Genomic DNA, 15,366 nt, shown 5'->3' with positions numbered 1-15,366 from the left:
GGTGATAGTAATGATGCCTCCCTCATAGGGTCCCTTGAGGATGGAATATGTCTACATTAAAGTGCTTAGAACTTCTTGGCGTGTAGTTAGCACCAACTTTAAGGTGGAGAACATGAGTCCTCAGTCCTGCCAGCTGTCGGTGTGCCCAGGTTATCATCCCATTTCCCAGCCTTTGCTGCTAGTACACTAGATTATCACAGTTGCTAACGTATTGAGCGTTGACTGAATACAGGCATTATTTAAAATACTTTACTAAAGTTAACTCATTTGATCCCATGATAACCTTGTGGTGGTTAATCATTATGTGTGTGTGTGTGTGTGTATATGTTTTTTTTAAGACAGTCTGTTTTTATTTTTTTTCTTTGAGACAGAATCTCACTATGTTGCCCTCGGTAGAGTGCTGTGGTGTCATAGCTTACAGCAACCTCAAACTCTTGGGCTTAAGCGATTCTCTTGCCTCAGCCTCCCAAGTAGCTGGGATTACAGGCACCCGCCACAATACCCCACTAGCTTTTAGAGATGAGTCTTGCTTTTGCTCAGGCTAGTCTCAAACCCCTGAGCTCAAGTGATCTATATGCCTTGGCCTCCCAGAGTGCTAGGATTATAGGGGTGAGCCACTGCACCCGGCCTTAATCATTATATTTTTGTAACAATTGCATTGAGATACAAATCACATATCATATTATTTCCCCATGTAAGTGTACATGAAGTAGATTGCAGTCTATTTAAGGGTTTGTGCAACTAACATCACATCTATTTTAGGACATTTTTGTGCCCCCAAGAGAAACCTCAAACCTATTAGCATTCAATACTCATGTGCTCCATACCTCATTCCCACCTCTAGCCCAGGTGACCTTTCACCTTTCTGTCTGTGGATTGCCCATTCTGGACATTTGTGTAGTTAGAATCATGCTATATGATTCTTTTTTGCAGCTGCCTCCTTTCACTTAGCCTGACATTTTCAGGATTTACCCATGTTGTAGTACGTAGTATTTCCTTTTTTGTTTGTGGATAATACTCTAAAGTATGGATGTACCACAGTTTGCATATCCATTCATCAGCTGATGGGTATTTGGGTTGTTTCCACCTTTTGGCTATTAAATAATTAATGCCACTGTGAACATTTCACAAACAAGGTTTTTTTTTTTTTTTTTTTTTGAGACAGAGTCTCACTTTGCAACAGAGTGCTGTGGCGTCATAGGTCTCAGCAACCTCTAATTCTTGGGTTCAAGTAATTCTCTTGCCTCAGCCTCCCAAGTAGGACTATGGGTGCCCGCCACGATGCCCAGTTATTTTTAGAGGCAGGGTCTTGCTCTGGCTCATGCTGATCTCAAACCTGTGAGTTCAGGCAATCCACCTGCCTCAGCCTCCCAGAGTGCTGGGATTACAGGCATGAGCCACTGGGCCACACCCAAGGTTGTTTATTTTTTATTTTTATTTTTAAGGAAATTGGGTCTTATTCTCTTGCCCAGGCTAGAAAGCAGTGGCAAGATCATAGCTCACTATGTCCTCAAACTCTGGGGCTCAAGTGATCCTCTTGCTGCAACCTTCTGAGTAGCTAGGACTACAGGTGTGTGCCAGCATGCCTGGTTAATTTTTTTTTTTTTTGAGACAGTTTCATTATGTCACCTTTGGTAGAGTGCTGTGGCATCACAGCTCATAGCAACCTCAAACTTTAAGCAATTCTCTTGCCTCAGCTTCCCAAGTAGCTGGAGCTACAGGCACCCGCCACAACACCCGGCTATTTTTTTGTTGTTGTTTTTGCAGTTGTTTAGCTGGCCCGGGCCAGGTTCGAACCCACCACCCTTGGTGTATGTGGCTGGCACGGTAACCACTGTGCCATAGGTGCCCAGCCTGCCTGGTTAATTTTTAAATTTTTTTTGTAGAGATGGGTCTTGCTATGATGCCCAGGCTGGGCTTAAATTCCTGGGTTCAAACAGTCTTCCTGCCTTGGCCTCCCAAAGTGTTGGCATTATACATGTGAGCCACCACAGCAGGCCCACACACAAGTTTTTGTGTGGACATAAGTTCTCATTTCTCTTGGGTGTATACCTATGAGTGGAATTGCTAGAGCATATGGTAGCTTCATGTTCGGCCTTTTGAGGTGCTGCTGGCTATTTTGCATCGCTTTACATTCTCATGAAAGGTTAAGTATTTTTGTCTCCATGTTGCACATGAGAAAGTGAGGCAGGCCCTAACTTGCACAAGGGTCTCCCTTTACAGCCTTGGGTGTGGGGGCCTGTCCTTGGCTGACTCATAGTGATGGTGGTACTGATGGTGACCCCTGAGTGTATCCACAGTGTGCTAGACTCTATGTGAGCCTCAGCTTCCTTTGCACCTACATACAACACAGTGGCCCTGAGAGGTGAGGGGCTTGCTCAGACACACAGCAAGTGCCAAAATGAGGGCCAGAAACCAGGCCTGTCTGATTCTAGAACCTGTGCTCCACAGCTTTGCAGCTCTAGGGCAGGTGATCTCAGAACTACTATTTAAGTGAGCTTTTAAGAAGTGACTGTTTCCTTAGGTTAGAACATAACTGATCTGAAATGGTCCCCAGAAGTAGAGCCTGTTTTCTGCACTGCCATGCCTCTACCAGGTTCATTCCAGAGGCTGTCCTGCAACCAGGCAGTGATGGGCAGAACTGAGGATGTATCTACCACCCAAAGCATGCTGCGGGAGAGAAAGGAAGGGAAGGCATCCTGTGTGTTCAGAGTGAAGAAACAGGTTTCAGAGCAGAGTGTTATAGCCTGAGCCATTTACAGAAATAACTTTACACGAGAGCATGAGTGGCTCCTGAGAGGGCTGTGCCGAGCTCCCTTTACTCTGCAACCTTTTGTTCACATAACTATGAAAGGAGAGAGAATGGGAGTTCCCATGTCCGTCTTCCAGCGTTGATGGTGAGCAGCACTTGTCTGGTCTTGCTTTCCCTCTTGCTTTCTTTTGGTCTCATTTTGCTCAGCCTTACTGGTGTTTAGGCCGTAGACCCTCACTCTTTACTCCCACAGCTGTGCTCTGTGAGTTACTGGAGCCGCAGGGCACCTATTTGAGTTTCTGGTGCTTAGGCATATCCCTCAGGAGTCAAAGACATCCTAAAATTGCCCTGTGGAAGGAGACCAGTGAGGGGCCTGTGGTATGGTCTGTCGGGCCTGGGTCCCTAGCCTCTGTACAGGGTGGAATCAGAGGCCCTGGTGCCCAGCCTATGGGCATTGTGTCCTGATGGCTCCCTTTCCCTCCCCAGTACCCTGTACGTCCAGCCTCAATGACCTATGATGACATCCCACATCTCTCAGCCAAGATCAAGCCCAAGCAGCAGAAGGTGGGGTTTCTCTCTGACAGCATCGTGTATGTTGGCGGGTGGGGGCTGCTAGAGGCAAGGTTATGAAGCCTCTGGGAAGCCTAGAGAAAGAGCAAATGGAGAATTAGGAGAACCAGCAGCTCATGAGGCCTTGAAGAGGTGAGGAAAGGAAGAATTTACAGAAAGAACAGGTAGGCAGCTGCATAGAGGCCAGGGTCGAATGAGGTTCAGGGTGATCTGAAGAGTGGGGTTGTGGATAAATTCAGGTTTCTGGAATGAGGTGGGCCTTATAGGAGGATGGTCTAGTGCAGGGGTCCTCAAACTACAGCCCACGGGCCACATGCGGCAGTGTGATTATATTTGTTCCCGTTTTGTTTTTTTACTTCAAAATAAGATATGTGCAGTGTGCATAGGAATTTGTTCACAGTTTTTTTTTTTTTAATTTAAAAATTTATTTTTTTATTTTTTTTTATTTTTAATTTCAGTGTGCTTGTTCATTCTTTGTTCTAAGTACTCCTTTTTTGTTGATTTTCTTCTTTCTCCTGCGGTGCTGGCTGTTTTTGATGTTGTTGGTAGAGACGGGGTCTTACTCTGGCTGACTGCTGCTCATATGGGTTTTGAACCTCTGAGCTCAGGCAATCCACCCGTCTCGGCCTCCCACAGCGCTGGGACTACAGGCATGAGCCACCACGCCCGGTCCGGCCCTCCAGTGGTCTGAGGGACAGTGAACTGGTCCCCTGTTTAAAAAGTTTGAGGACCCCTGGTCTAGTGCTTAGATGGGGTGGAGTACCAGGGGGCAAGGACAATTAGTGGTACACTGCCCCTGGTGGATGGGGCAGCTGTTAGTCTAGCCCCTTGCAGCTGCATGGAAGTGCTGTTCCAAGATTGTCAGTTCTGCTGACATTTCAAGAGAAGTTGGAAATAAGCGTTTTTATCAGAAATATTTTGATCTTTGGGAATAGAGTAGGGAACAAACAAGATTGCATGGACATTTCTGTTGGAACCTCAAGTATGGCTGGAAGCCAAGGGTTACTTGTGGAAGGACATGATTAGTCTTGCTTCTGGGCAGAGACCATCTTAGGAGGTGGCCAGAGTCGGGCCATGTGTGACCGTGGGGAGCTGTGCCTTGGGGGTCCTCATAGCTTGGCGGGGGTGCCTTATGCCTCCAGGTAGAGCTTGAAATGGCCATCGACACCCTGAATCCCAACTATTGTCGCAGCAAAGGGGAGCAGATTGCACTGAATGTGGATGGGGCCTGTGCCGATGAGACTAGCACGTACTCCTCGTGAGTCCCTGACCTCCCCTATGCTCACTTAGGATCCCTCCTGCTCTATTACTGGGCTCCACACCAGTGTCCCAGCTTTTGGGGGGCTGAGCTTGTCCTAGGCTGTTCCCTGGAGCTCCCATATACCCCTTGTTTCTTGGTCCACAAACAGTACTGTGGATTTTCTTATACCCTGGCTCCCCTCCTGACGTAGACACAGGCTGCCCTGTGGCCTTGGTCTCTGGCTGTCACATTTCAGGAGGTGTCTCGGTGGCATGGGCTGTGCCAGCCAGCCCTGGCTCTGGAATTTTCTTCCCCTAACGTCGGTTCTGCCTGTGCTCCCAGGAAGCTGATGGACAAGCAGACCTTCTGCTCTTCCCAGACTACCAGTAACACATCCCGGTACGCGGCTGCGCTCTACAGGCAAGGTACCCGGGGCTGGGCATTGTTGGGGACGATAGGATGGGGATAGGGGCAGAGAGACCCTGGGTCCAGCTCCCACCTCCTTTAAATGCTAGACACATGTGGGGTCCAGGCATGTGTGGAAATGACAGAAGTTATAGATTGTCAGGGGACTGGAAGTGGCCACTTCTGGGGACTTTTGGCTGGGCACTGCCCAACCCAGTAGGGGTGGGGCTTTAAAACCATGATATCTTTCTGGGACACAGAAACATAACACACAGCACAACATACTTTCAGGAGAGAATTTTGTTTTTAAACACAAGCTCCTTATGACCCAGCAATTCCATTCCTAGGCATCCTCTATCCAAGAAAAATTAAAACACGTATCCACACAAACATTTGTATACGGATGTTCATAATAGCATTTAGAAAAGCAATAACAACCCAAATGTCCATCAATGGATTCATGGTTAAACAAAATGTGGCACGTCTATGCAATGAAATATTTGGCCAGATAAAGGAATGAAGCACTGATACATCATACCATGTGGATAAGCCTTGAAAACTTTGTTAAGCTACAAGTCACAGGATTCCATTTACAGTGATGTCCTGCATGATGACATTTCAGTTGATGATGGACTGCATGTACAACAGTGATCCCACATGGTTACAATGCTGCTGAAAAATTCTTTTTTTTTTTTTTTTTTTTTTTTTTTTGAGATGAAGTCTTATTATGTCACCCTCGATAGAGTACCATTGCATCACAGCTCATAGCAACCTCCAACTCTTAGGCTTAAGTCAGAGGTTCTCAATCTGTGGGTCAGGACCCCTCTGAGGTCGAACAATCCTTTCACAGGGGTCACCTAAATACATCCTGTATATTAGATATTTACATTACAATTCATAACAGTAGTAAAATTACAGTCATGAAGTAGCAACGAAAATAATTTTATGGTTGGGGGTCACCACAACATGAGGAACTGTATTAAAAAAGGATTGTGGCATTAGGAAGGTTGAGAACCACTGGCTTAAGTGATCCTCTTGCCTCAGCCTCCCAAGTAGCTGGGACTACAGGTGCCCACCACAATGCCTGGCTATTTTTTTTGCAGTTGTCATTGTAGTTTTAGCTGGTCCGGGCTGTGTTTGGATCAGCCAGCCTCGGTGTATGTGGCTGGAGCCGTAACCACTGTGCTACGGGCACCAATCCAGTGTAAAAGGTAATTAAAAAAAAAAAAGTTTTTAGGTTTGGCGCCCATAGTACAGTGGTTTTTACACAGGCTCTCAGGCCTGCTAAACGACGATGACAACAATAACAACAACAACAAAATAGTCAGGCGTTGTGGCCAGTGCATGTAGTCTAGTCCCAGCTACTTAGGAGGCTGAGGCAAGAGGATCGCTTAAGCCTAAGAGTTTGAGGTTGCTGTGAGCTGTGATGCCACAGTACTCTACTGAGGGTGACATAGTGAGACTCTGTCTCAAAAAAAAAAAAAAAGCTTTTTTTTTTGCAGTTTTTTGGCCAGGGCTGGGTTTGAACCCACTACCTCTGGCATATGGGGCCGGTGCCCTATTCCTTTGAGCCACAGGCACCGCCCCCCAAAAAATTTTTTAAATAGGAAAAGCTTATAGAATAGGATATAAAGAAAGAACATTTTTGCATAGCTATTTTGTTTTTGTTTGAAGCTAAGTGTTATCACAAGAATCTAAAATTTTTAAAAATTAAAAACTTTATAAAGTAAAAAAAAATCATAGTAAGCTTAGGCCTACTATAGTAAACTAAGGCAATTTATTATTGAACAAAGAAGACCACTTGTTATAAATTTAATGTATCCTAAGTATAAGTGTTTATAAAGTCTGCAGTAGTAGACAGTGATGTTCTAGTTCCTCACATTCACTTACCACGCAGAACAACTTCCAGTCCTGTGAGATCCATTCATGGTTAGCGCCTTATACTTTTTTTTTATCTTTTATACCATAATTTTACCAGACCTTTTCAACATTTAGATACATAGATACACACATACTATAGTTATCTACAGTATTTTTGTTTGTTTGTTTGTTCGTTTTTTTGTAGAGACAGAGTCTCACTGTGCCACCCTTGGGTAGAGTGCCGTGGCGTCACACGGCTCACAGCAACCTCTAACTCTTGGGCTTACGCGATTCTCTTGCCTCAGCCTCCCGAGCAGCTGGGACTACAGGCGCCCACCACAACGCCCGGCTATTTTTTTGTTGCAGTTTGGCCGGGGCTGGGTTTGAACCCGCCACCCTCGGCATATGGGGCTGGCGCCCTACTCACTGAGCCACAGGCGCCGCCTCTTGTTTGTTTGTTTTTGAGACAAGAGTCTCACTCATTCACCCTGGGATTGAGGACTGTGGTGTCATAGCTCATAGTAACCTCAAACTCTTGGGCTCAAGCAGTCTTCTGTCTCAGCCTCCCAGGTAGCTAGGACTTCAGGCGCTCACCACAATACCCCAAAGACAGGGTCTCACTCTTGGTCTCAAACTCCTCAGCTCAGGTGATCCACCCACCTCGGCCTTCCAGAGTACTAGGATTACAGGAGTAAGCCACTATGCCCGGCCTGCTTACAGTATTTAGCACAGGAACATGCTGTGCTGGTTTGTAGCCTAGCAGCCATAGACTACACCATTCCATTAGCCTAGGTGTGTAGAGGGCTAGACCATCTAGGTTTGTGTAAGTACATTCAGTGAATTTCTCATGATGACAGAATTGCCTAAAGACTCATTTCTTAGAACATACCTGTGTTACAAAGTGATGCATAATTATATATGAAATGTCTAGAATAGGCACATCCATAGAGACAGAAGTAGAGTAATGGTTACCAGGGGAGGAGTAGGGCAGAGATGACCTTTTCTTTTTGGGGGGATGAAAAAGTTCTAAAACTGATGTGGTGGTAAGGTATGGTGGCCCATGCCTGTTATCCTAGCACTCTGAGAGGCTGAGGTAGGTGGATTACCTGAGCTCAGGAGTTCAGGACCAGCCTGAGCAAGAGTGAGATCCCATCTCTACTAAACATAGAAAAACTAGCTGGATATTGTGGCAGGAGCCTCTGGTCCTCAGCTACACAGGAGGCTGAGGCAGGAGGAATTCTTGAACCCAGGAGTTTGAGGTTGCTGTGAGCTATGATGATGCTATGGCATTGATCACGGAGTGACAGAGTAAGACTCTGCCTCAAAAAAAAACAAACAAAAACCCCCCAAACATATAAATAAATAAATAAAATAAAATTGGTTGCGCAACTCTGAATATATTAAAATGCACTGAATTATATGTTTCTAATGAGCGAGTTGCATATGTCATATCACAAAGCTGGCAAAAAGTACAAAGTGCTTATGTATTTAGTTTCTAAAACAATAAATATATTATTTGAGGTTCGGTGCCCATAGCATAGTGGTTGCAGTGCTGGCCACATACACTAAGGCAGGCGGGTTTGAACCCTGCCTGAGCCAGCTGGGTAACGATGACAACTGCAACAACAAAAAGAAAAATAGCCAGGTATTGTGGTGGGCACCTGTAATCCCAGCTACTTGGGAGGTTGAGGCAAGAGAATTGCTGAAGGCCAAGAGTTTGAGGTTGCTGTGAGCTGTGACACTATGGCACTCTACCCAGGGCGACATAGTGAGACTCTCCAAAAAAAAAAAAAAATTATATATACATATATTAATTTGAACACAGGAACCAGAATAGAATCAAAAGTAGTTATGTCAGTAACTGGTCTTCTGTTTTGACGTAGTATCTCAAAAGTGTAATCTTTAAAGCTGCATCCCTTGCAGCCAAGACTGTAAGGAAAAGTCAGAATCTTTAGAGACCATGTAGACAGTCCACTCACCTGAGGCAGGGCTGCTTCTCTAGCTGCATTGGCAGTAGCAGACTCCTTAATAAGATGGGTGGGGTTTTGACAGGAAGAGGTGGAAGATAAGAAGAGGAAGTGCAGGTGGAGAGGCAGGGGGTGGTAAAGATAGTCTGGCAGAGGACTGGAAGGGAAAGAGCAAGGCATGTTTGGCAAGGATATGCCAGTGTTGGCAAGCAGGTGGGGAAGTGGCCCCGAGGGAAGTGGCTTTGAGCAGAAGAGTCCAGGCTGATGTCTGGCTTGGGTACCTGCTGTGTCCAGCAGAACCAGGGGAAGTTGGGATGGGGCCACAGCCTGGTGGTCCCAGGGCTGTAGATGGAGGACTGGGGCAGGGGTAGGGGGAAGAGAGTGATTTGGCAGTGTCTGGGCCTTCATGGGACTTGGTGACCCCCTTGAACTAAGCTTGGTGGGTCATTGATCTTTAGTTTCTAGAGTCAGGTCCAAGCCTTTCTTCCTCCTCCAGGGGAGCTTCACCTGACACCTTTGCACGGCATCCTGCAGCTACGGCCCAGCTTCTCCTACCTCGATAAGGCAGATGCCAAGCACCGTGAGAGGGAGGTGGCCAATGAGGGTGAGCCCTGCATCATAGCCCTGCTGTCTGCCTACATCTTGGTGGGGTGGCTTGGTTATGGTAAAGTATTGGAGGGATGGGATTTTAGGGTGCTTAGCAGCATCTCTGGTGTCTACTCACTACATGCCCTTAGAACCCACCCTCACAGTTGTGACAACCAAAAATATCCTCATACATTGCCAAATGTCCCCTGGAGGGCAAAACTACCCCCAGTCGAGAACCACTGACTTATGCAACTGCCTCTTTCTGTAGGAAGATACACAGGTACCCTGCCTGAGGCCTCCTTGGTGGGTGAGTTTGAGACAGGGAGTTGGGGATCCACTAGAGACTGCAAGCGGTGGTTCTTTCTGTTGCAGCTGGGGATTCTTCGCAGGACGAGGCGGAAGATGATGTTAAGCAGATCACGGTGAGCTCTGGCCCTGGAAGAGGAGAGGGTGCGGTGTCAGTAGCAGCAGGACACTTTTATTTATTTATTTATTTTTATTGTTGGGGATTCATTGAGGGTACAATAAGCCAGGTTATACTGATTGCAATTGTTAGGTAAAGTCCCTCAGCAGGACACTTTTGTAGCTCAGCTTCCCAGAGATACAGGCACCAGGAGAGTCTGTCCGGAAAGGGGCTAGAGCACATAACAGTGTCCATCCTTTTTGAGCCTTCTTGCTGGACCATCTGGAAGGAACAGCCTGAGTTGTCACAGCTGTACACAAGACAAAAGCCCTGGCTGTGTGTGATGTGTGGCTCTTGGTGCCTGTTGCAGCCACCCAGAATAGGAAGCCAGGGCCAGGGAACCCTACGTGATCTGCAGACACAGTATGTGCCTGGGAACCGTGTTGTAACAGAGCCAAAGTCCCGTGTCAATTATTAAGATTCTGTCCTTTCCATGGTGCACAGATGAACAGTTTCCATTTTAGTAGTTATTCCTGAACTTTAAAAATTATTTGAAGAATATTAACTTTCCATTTATGGTTTACAAGATTTTCTCTATTAAGCATATTTAGATCGAAATGAGTAGTGTTTAACAACTGGTGCCTAGATGATAAGGCAAGTAGTGCAGGGGCATGACTAGAACTGTGATGAGTGCTCGTGTGGCCCCGAGGCCTGGGGAGTGCCTGCACTGCTGATGTGGGCATGGAGTTCATAGCAGCTTCCATGTGTGTTGCCTTTTGGCTTTGGCACCCTCAGATTCTATAATCCAGTTAAAGCAGGCAAAAGCAAGGAAAAACTGCTCCCTGGCTTAGGTAGGCAATTCACAGAGAGGGACGTGGTTGGAATTGAAAAATAAAAAATGGTGTGTGTGTGTGTGTGTGTGTGCGTGTATGTACACACACATATACAAAAATACATATGTTTTTTCTGCTGAGACAGTGCCTTGATCTGTTACCTAGGCTAGCATGCAGTGGAGTGATCATAGCTCACTGCAACCTAGAATTCCCGGGCTCAAGCCATCCTCCTGCCTCACACCTAGCTAATATTTTTATTTTATGTAGAGACAAGAGTCTCACTGTATTGCCTAGGTCAGTGGTTCTCAACCTTCTTAATGCCGCAGCCCTTTAATACAGTTCCTGAGGGTTGCGACCCACAGGTTGAGAACCGCTGGCCTAGGTGATCTTGAACTCCTGGCCTCAAGCAATCCTCTTGCCTCAGCTTCCCAAAGTGCTGGAATTGCAGGCATTGGTTACTGCACCCAGCCTATGGAACTGAATTTAAATGATCCTTTTCAGGAAAAGAAGAGAGAGTGGAAAACCTCAATGTGCAGTTCTCTGGTTTCCTGGCAGTACCTGAGATAGCAGCCCAAAGAAGGGTCAAGGCCTGAGGGTATGACTCTCCCCTCTCATCCTGCCCCAGGTACGGTTTTCCCGGCCGGAGTCGGAGCAGGCTCGTCAACGCCGAGTGCAGTCCTATGAGTTTCTGCAGAAGAAGCATGCTGAGGAGCCCTGGGTCCATCTGCACTACTACGGCCTCAAGGTGAGCTGGGCCTGATGGTGTGCTGGGGAAAAACCCCATTGCCCAGAAGTATTAGGGTGTGGACGCCTGTTCTCATCTCATGTCAGATTCCTTTGTAGCCACTCAGTAATAGTACAGAGAGAGGACTAAGTGTCATGAGCAGTCTGTTCTTCACTTTAGCCATACCACTGAGCCAGCATGTGCCCAGAGAGGCAAGACTACCCTTCTCCTGGTTGGGGTTTTGGCCCCTTGAAATCCCCTTGAGTGTGGGCATTTTGCTGGGCTTGTTGTGGGGCTAGTATTTGGTTACATTTTCATGCACTATTGGCCTAGACCACAGGCCACACACTACCTGATGCTGGAGGATCAGCCATCTGTCAGATGCCCTAAAGTTGTCATACTTGGTTTTCATCTTGTACATTGATTTTCGAACCTAATCCTTGAAACTTGTGTATTGAGTGAGGGAAGCAATTGAATATTAACTCCCATAGACACCATGGCCTAGGGCTCCTTGGTGTTTTTTTTTTTTTGGGGGGGGGGGTGGGGGGGTTGGTGTTTTCTTCCCCTGGAAGAAATCAGCAACTTCTGATTTCTCTGGGACTTTTCTGGAAGAGATTTGTGTTGGCAGGGTCAGGCTTCCAGACACTCTACTGTTTCCTGCTGTGTAACCTTGGGCAAGTTACCTAACCTCTCTTTCCTTATCTATAAAATGAGAGGAATAATAATAGTACCTACCTTGCCGAGTTATTTTAAGGATGAGATATATATAGTCATTGGAACAGAGTGTGGCACTTCCTAGGTACACATCGATGAATGGGAGTTGCTCTTTTAATCATTGCTGGTAGTGTTCCTGCATTATAGACTGGCACTGAGGCGCTGGTGCTGGGATGGGCAGGTCATAAAGCCTGGAAGATAGGTAGTTGCGACCAGATCAGAGGCTGGGGTGCTGTGCTCAGGAGGTTGGACATGGTCCTGTGGCTGGCCTTGGCACTCAGCAGTGGATGGCAAGAGTGAAAGGTGGAGGAGGCCTTGGGGATGGCCGAGGCTCTTGCCCACACCCTTCTTACCCCACAACAGGACAGCCGCTCTGAGCATGAGCGCCAGTACCTGCTGTGCCCGGGCTCAAGTGGTGTGGAGAACACGGAGCTCATCAAGTCACCCAGGTGGGCTGGGCTGGGCCAGGAGCCCCAGGAGAGGGTCCCTCGAGGATAGGTCCTTCCTTGGGACTGTGGGCCTTTCTCTAGCATGGGGGAGGTACAGGGACCCCATTGTCCTCTGGAAAGGGCCTGAAGGAGTACTCATCTTGTGATCTCGGGGCTTCTGAGGCCTCAGTCTGTGACCTTCCCCAGACCCTCATCAGGTGCTGCTGCTGAGGAGGCTCAGCCTCTGTGCAGCCCTGGGCCTCTGACCTTTGCCCTCTCCTTGCAGTGAGTACCTCATGATGCTGATGCCACCCAGCCAGGAGGAAGAAAAGTGAGTAAGTTGGGCTGGACTCCCCTTCCTCCCCTGGGCCGGCCTCCTCTAACCTATCACCTTCTCTTTCAATAGAGATAAGCCCGTGGCCCCCAGCAATGTCCTGTCCATGGCCCAGCTACGCACTCTGCCTCTGGCTGATCAGATCAAGATTCTGATGAAGAATGGTGGGTAGCCACCCTCTGGCCTCTGGGGGTCCCCAGCCCTGCTGATGCCTAGGGAAATGGAATCTGTGGGATAGTCTGAGGACCAAGGGTGAGGCCAGAGGCCCCTATGCCCAGAGTCTGCCCCACTTTGTAGGTCTGTCACTGGAAATATAGCATAACACAACAAAGCAGTGCAGTGGGCTCCCGTTAGGGGGTTCCCATCCTGCCTTCACCATTGCCTGCTATGAACTTAGGCATAGCATTAAGGCAGGTTACTAACCTTTCTGAATTTTAGTTTATTAATATATAAAAAGAGACTAATGATTGTTCCTAGGGACTGATGTGAAGAATCAGAGATGAGGCTTCTAACGAGTTTAGTGTGTATATAAACGTGAATTAGGATCATTTTTTTTTTTTTTTTTTTTTTTTGAGATAGTGTCTTACTGTGTTGCCACTTCATAGTTCTGAACCATCCCTGGGCCTGAGTAGTGATGGACTCTTCCCTCTTGAGGCTCAGTATTCCTCATAGGATCGTCAAAAGGATTCAGCGAGGCGCATAGTGCCTGGCACATAGTGAGCAGCCAGTGAATGTCAGCCATCCCTCTTACAGATATTGTTATACTTTGTGGCGTAGCTGGGAGGGCCAGGCCACCTTCCTTTGCCTGATGACTCACTCTTGTGTCCTCCTCAGTGAAGGTCATGCCTTTTGCCAACTTGATGAGCCTCCTGGGCCCATCTGTGGACTCTGTGGCTGTTCTGCGCGGCATCCAGAAGGTGGCGATGTTAGTTCAAGGAAACTGGGTGGTGAAGAGGTATGTTCTTGTAGTCTGAATGGGGGCACTTGGTCCATTTCAATTTAATGTGGTTTCTGATGTTTTGGGTTAAATCTACAGTACTTTCTGTTTGTTCTGCCTGCTGTGTTTCCATATTTTTCCTACTATCTTGAAAGTTATTCTCTCTTGGCTCATAAATTGGTTATTCTACAGTGTTTAGCTAGCTTCCATGCTAATCCTAGCTTAATATTAATTGCCACTTTTTATCCTTTTCCAAGAGAGTTCAAAAATCTTAGAATATATTTTTCCTCCTTCCAAGTCAGTGGTTCTCAACCTTCCTAATACTAGGCATCCTCAAACTTTTTAAACAGGGGGCCAATTCACTTACCCTCAGACCATTGGAGGGCCGGACTATAGTTTAAAAAAAAAAATTATGAACAAATTCCTCTGCACACTGCACATATCTTATTTTGAAGTAAAAAAACAAAATGGCAACAAATACAATCACATCGCCTCATGTGGCCCACGGGCTGCAGTTTGAGGACCCCTTCTAATACCGTGACCCTTTAATACGGGTCATGTTGTGGTGACCCCCTACCATAAAATTATTTTCGTTGCTGCTTCACAACTGTAATTTTGCTACTGTTATGAATCGTAATGTAAATATCTGATATGCAGGATGGTCTTAGGCAACCCCTGTGAAAGGGCCGTTCAACCCTCAAAGGGGTTGTGACCCACAGGTTGAGAACCGCTGTTCTAAGTCATATGTTGCTGTATTTGTATACAATTGTATTTGTATACAATATTTCTTTTTTTGAGACAGAGTCTCACTTTGTCACCCTTGGTAGAGTGACATGGCGTCACAGCTCACAGCAACCTCAGACTCGTGGGAGTGATCCTCTTGCCTCAGCCTCCCCAGTAGCTGGGACTATAAGTACCCACTACAATGCCTGGCTATTTTTAGAGACAGAGTCTTGCTCTTGTTCAGGCTGGTCTTGAACCTGTGAGCTCAGGCAGTCTACCTGCCTCTACCTCCTACAGTGCTGGGATTATAGGCATGAGCCACCACGCCCAGCCAATAGTATTTTAAACCCCACAAGACATTGCTGTATCCAGTCAGTCAATATTCTTTCAATCTACTCACATGCTTACCTTTTTAATTCATTTGTCATTCCTTTCTGTATCTCTGAATTTCTAGCTGGGATAATTTCCTTCTGACTAATAATACTATAGTATTTCTTTTAACGCAAGTCTGCTAGTGATGAATTTTCCTTGGTTTTTGTTTATCTGGGAGTGTCTATTTCACCTTTTTGTTTGTTTGTTTGAGACAGTCTCACTATGTTGTCCTTGGTAGAGTGCCGTGGCATCACAGTTCACAGTGTCCTCAAACTCTTGGGCTTAAATGATTCTCTTGCCTCAGCCTCCCAAGTAGCTGGGACTACAGGCACCTGCCACAATGCCCAGCTATTTTTGGCTGCAGTTGTTATTGTTGTTTAGCTTGCCTAGACTGGGTTCAAGCCGCCAGCCTTGGTGCATGTAGCTGACGCTGTAACCACTGTGCTACAAGCACCAAGCCTCACCTTTGTTCTTGAAGGATATTATTATCGAGGTTAGAACTCTAGGTTGGTGGCT

At 46.7% G+C, this 15,366-nt stretch overlaps 1 protein-coding gene across 4 annotated transcripts in view; it reads left to right on the top strand.

Annotated features, from left to right (window-relative positions):
* Positions 1-15,366, top strand: part of POLR3E (RNA polymerase III subunit E) — a 34,778-nt gene that overhangs the window by 7,405 nt on the left and 12,007 nt on the right. For 2 of the 4 annotated variants that reach the window (XM_053555803.1, XM_053555804.1), the window contains exons 4-13: positions 3,239-3,316; positions 4,465-4,580; positions 4,905-4,987; positions 9,291-9,398; positions 9,755-9,804; positions 11,244-11,363; positions 12,420-12,505; positions 12,771-12,815; positions 12,891-12,982; positions 13,653-13,773. In XM_053555803.1, coding sequence (XP_053411778.1) covers positions 3,239-3,316; positions 4,465-4,580; positions 4,905-4,987; positions 9,291-9,398; positions 9,755-9,804; positions 11,244-11,363; positions 12,420-12,505; positions 12,771-12,815; positions 12,891-12,982; positions 13,653-13,773 — 899 coding nt within the window. Of the gene's footprint in view, positions 1-3,238; positions 3,317-4,464; positions 4,581-4,818; positions 4,988-9,290; positions 9,399-9,754; positions 9,805-11,243; positions 11,364-12,419; positions 12,506-12,770; positions 12,816-12,890; positions 12,983-13,652; positions 13,774-15,366 lie in introns of those variants that run through there. The other 2 variants (XM_053555805.1, XM_053555806.1) reach the window with 2 other exon arrangements.

The sequence above is a fragment of the Nycticebus coucang genome, chromosome 12 (assembly GCF_027406575.1).
Source record: "Nycticebus coucang isolate mNycCou1 chromosome 12, mNycCou1.pri, whole genome shotgun sequence".
NCBI lineage: Eukaryota > Metazoa > Chordata > Mammalia > Primates > Lorisidae > Nycticebus > Nycticebus coucang.
Note: the sequence above shows the minus strand (reverse complement) of the source record. Positions and strands in the feature narration are given on the sequence as shown.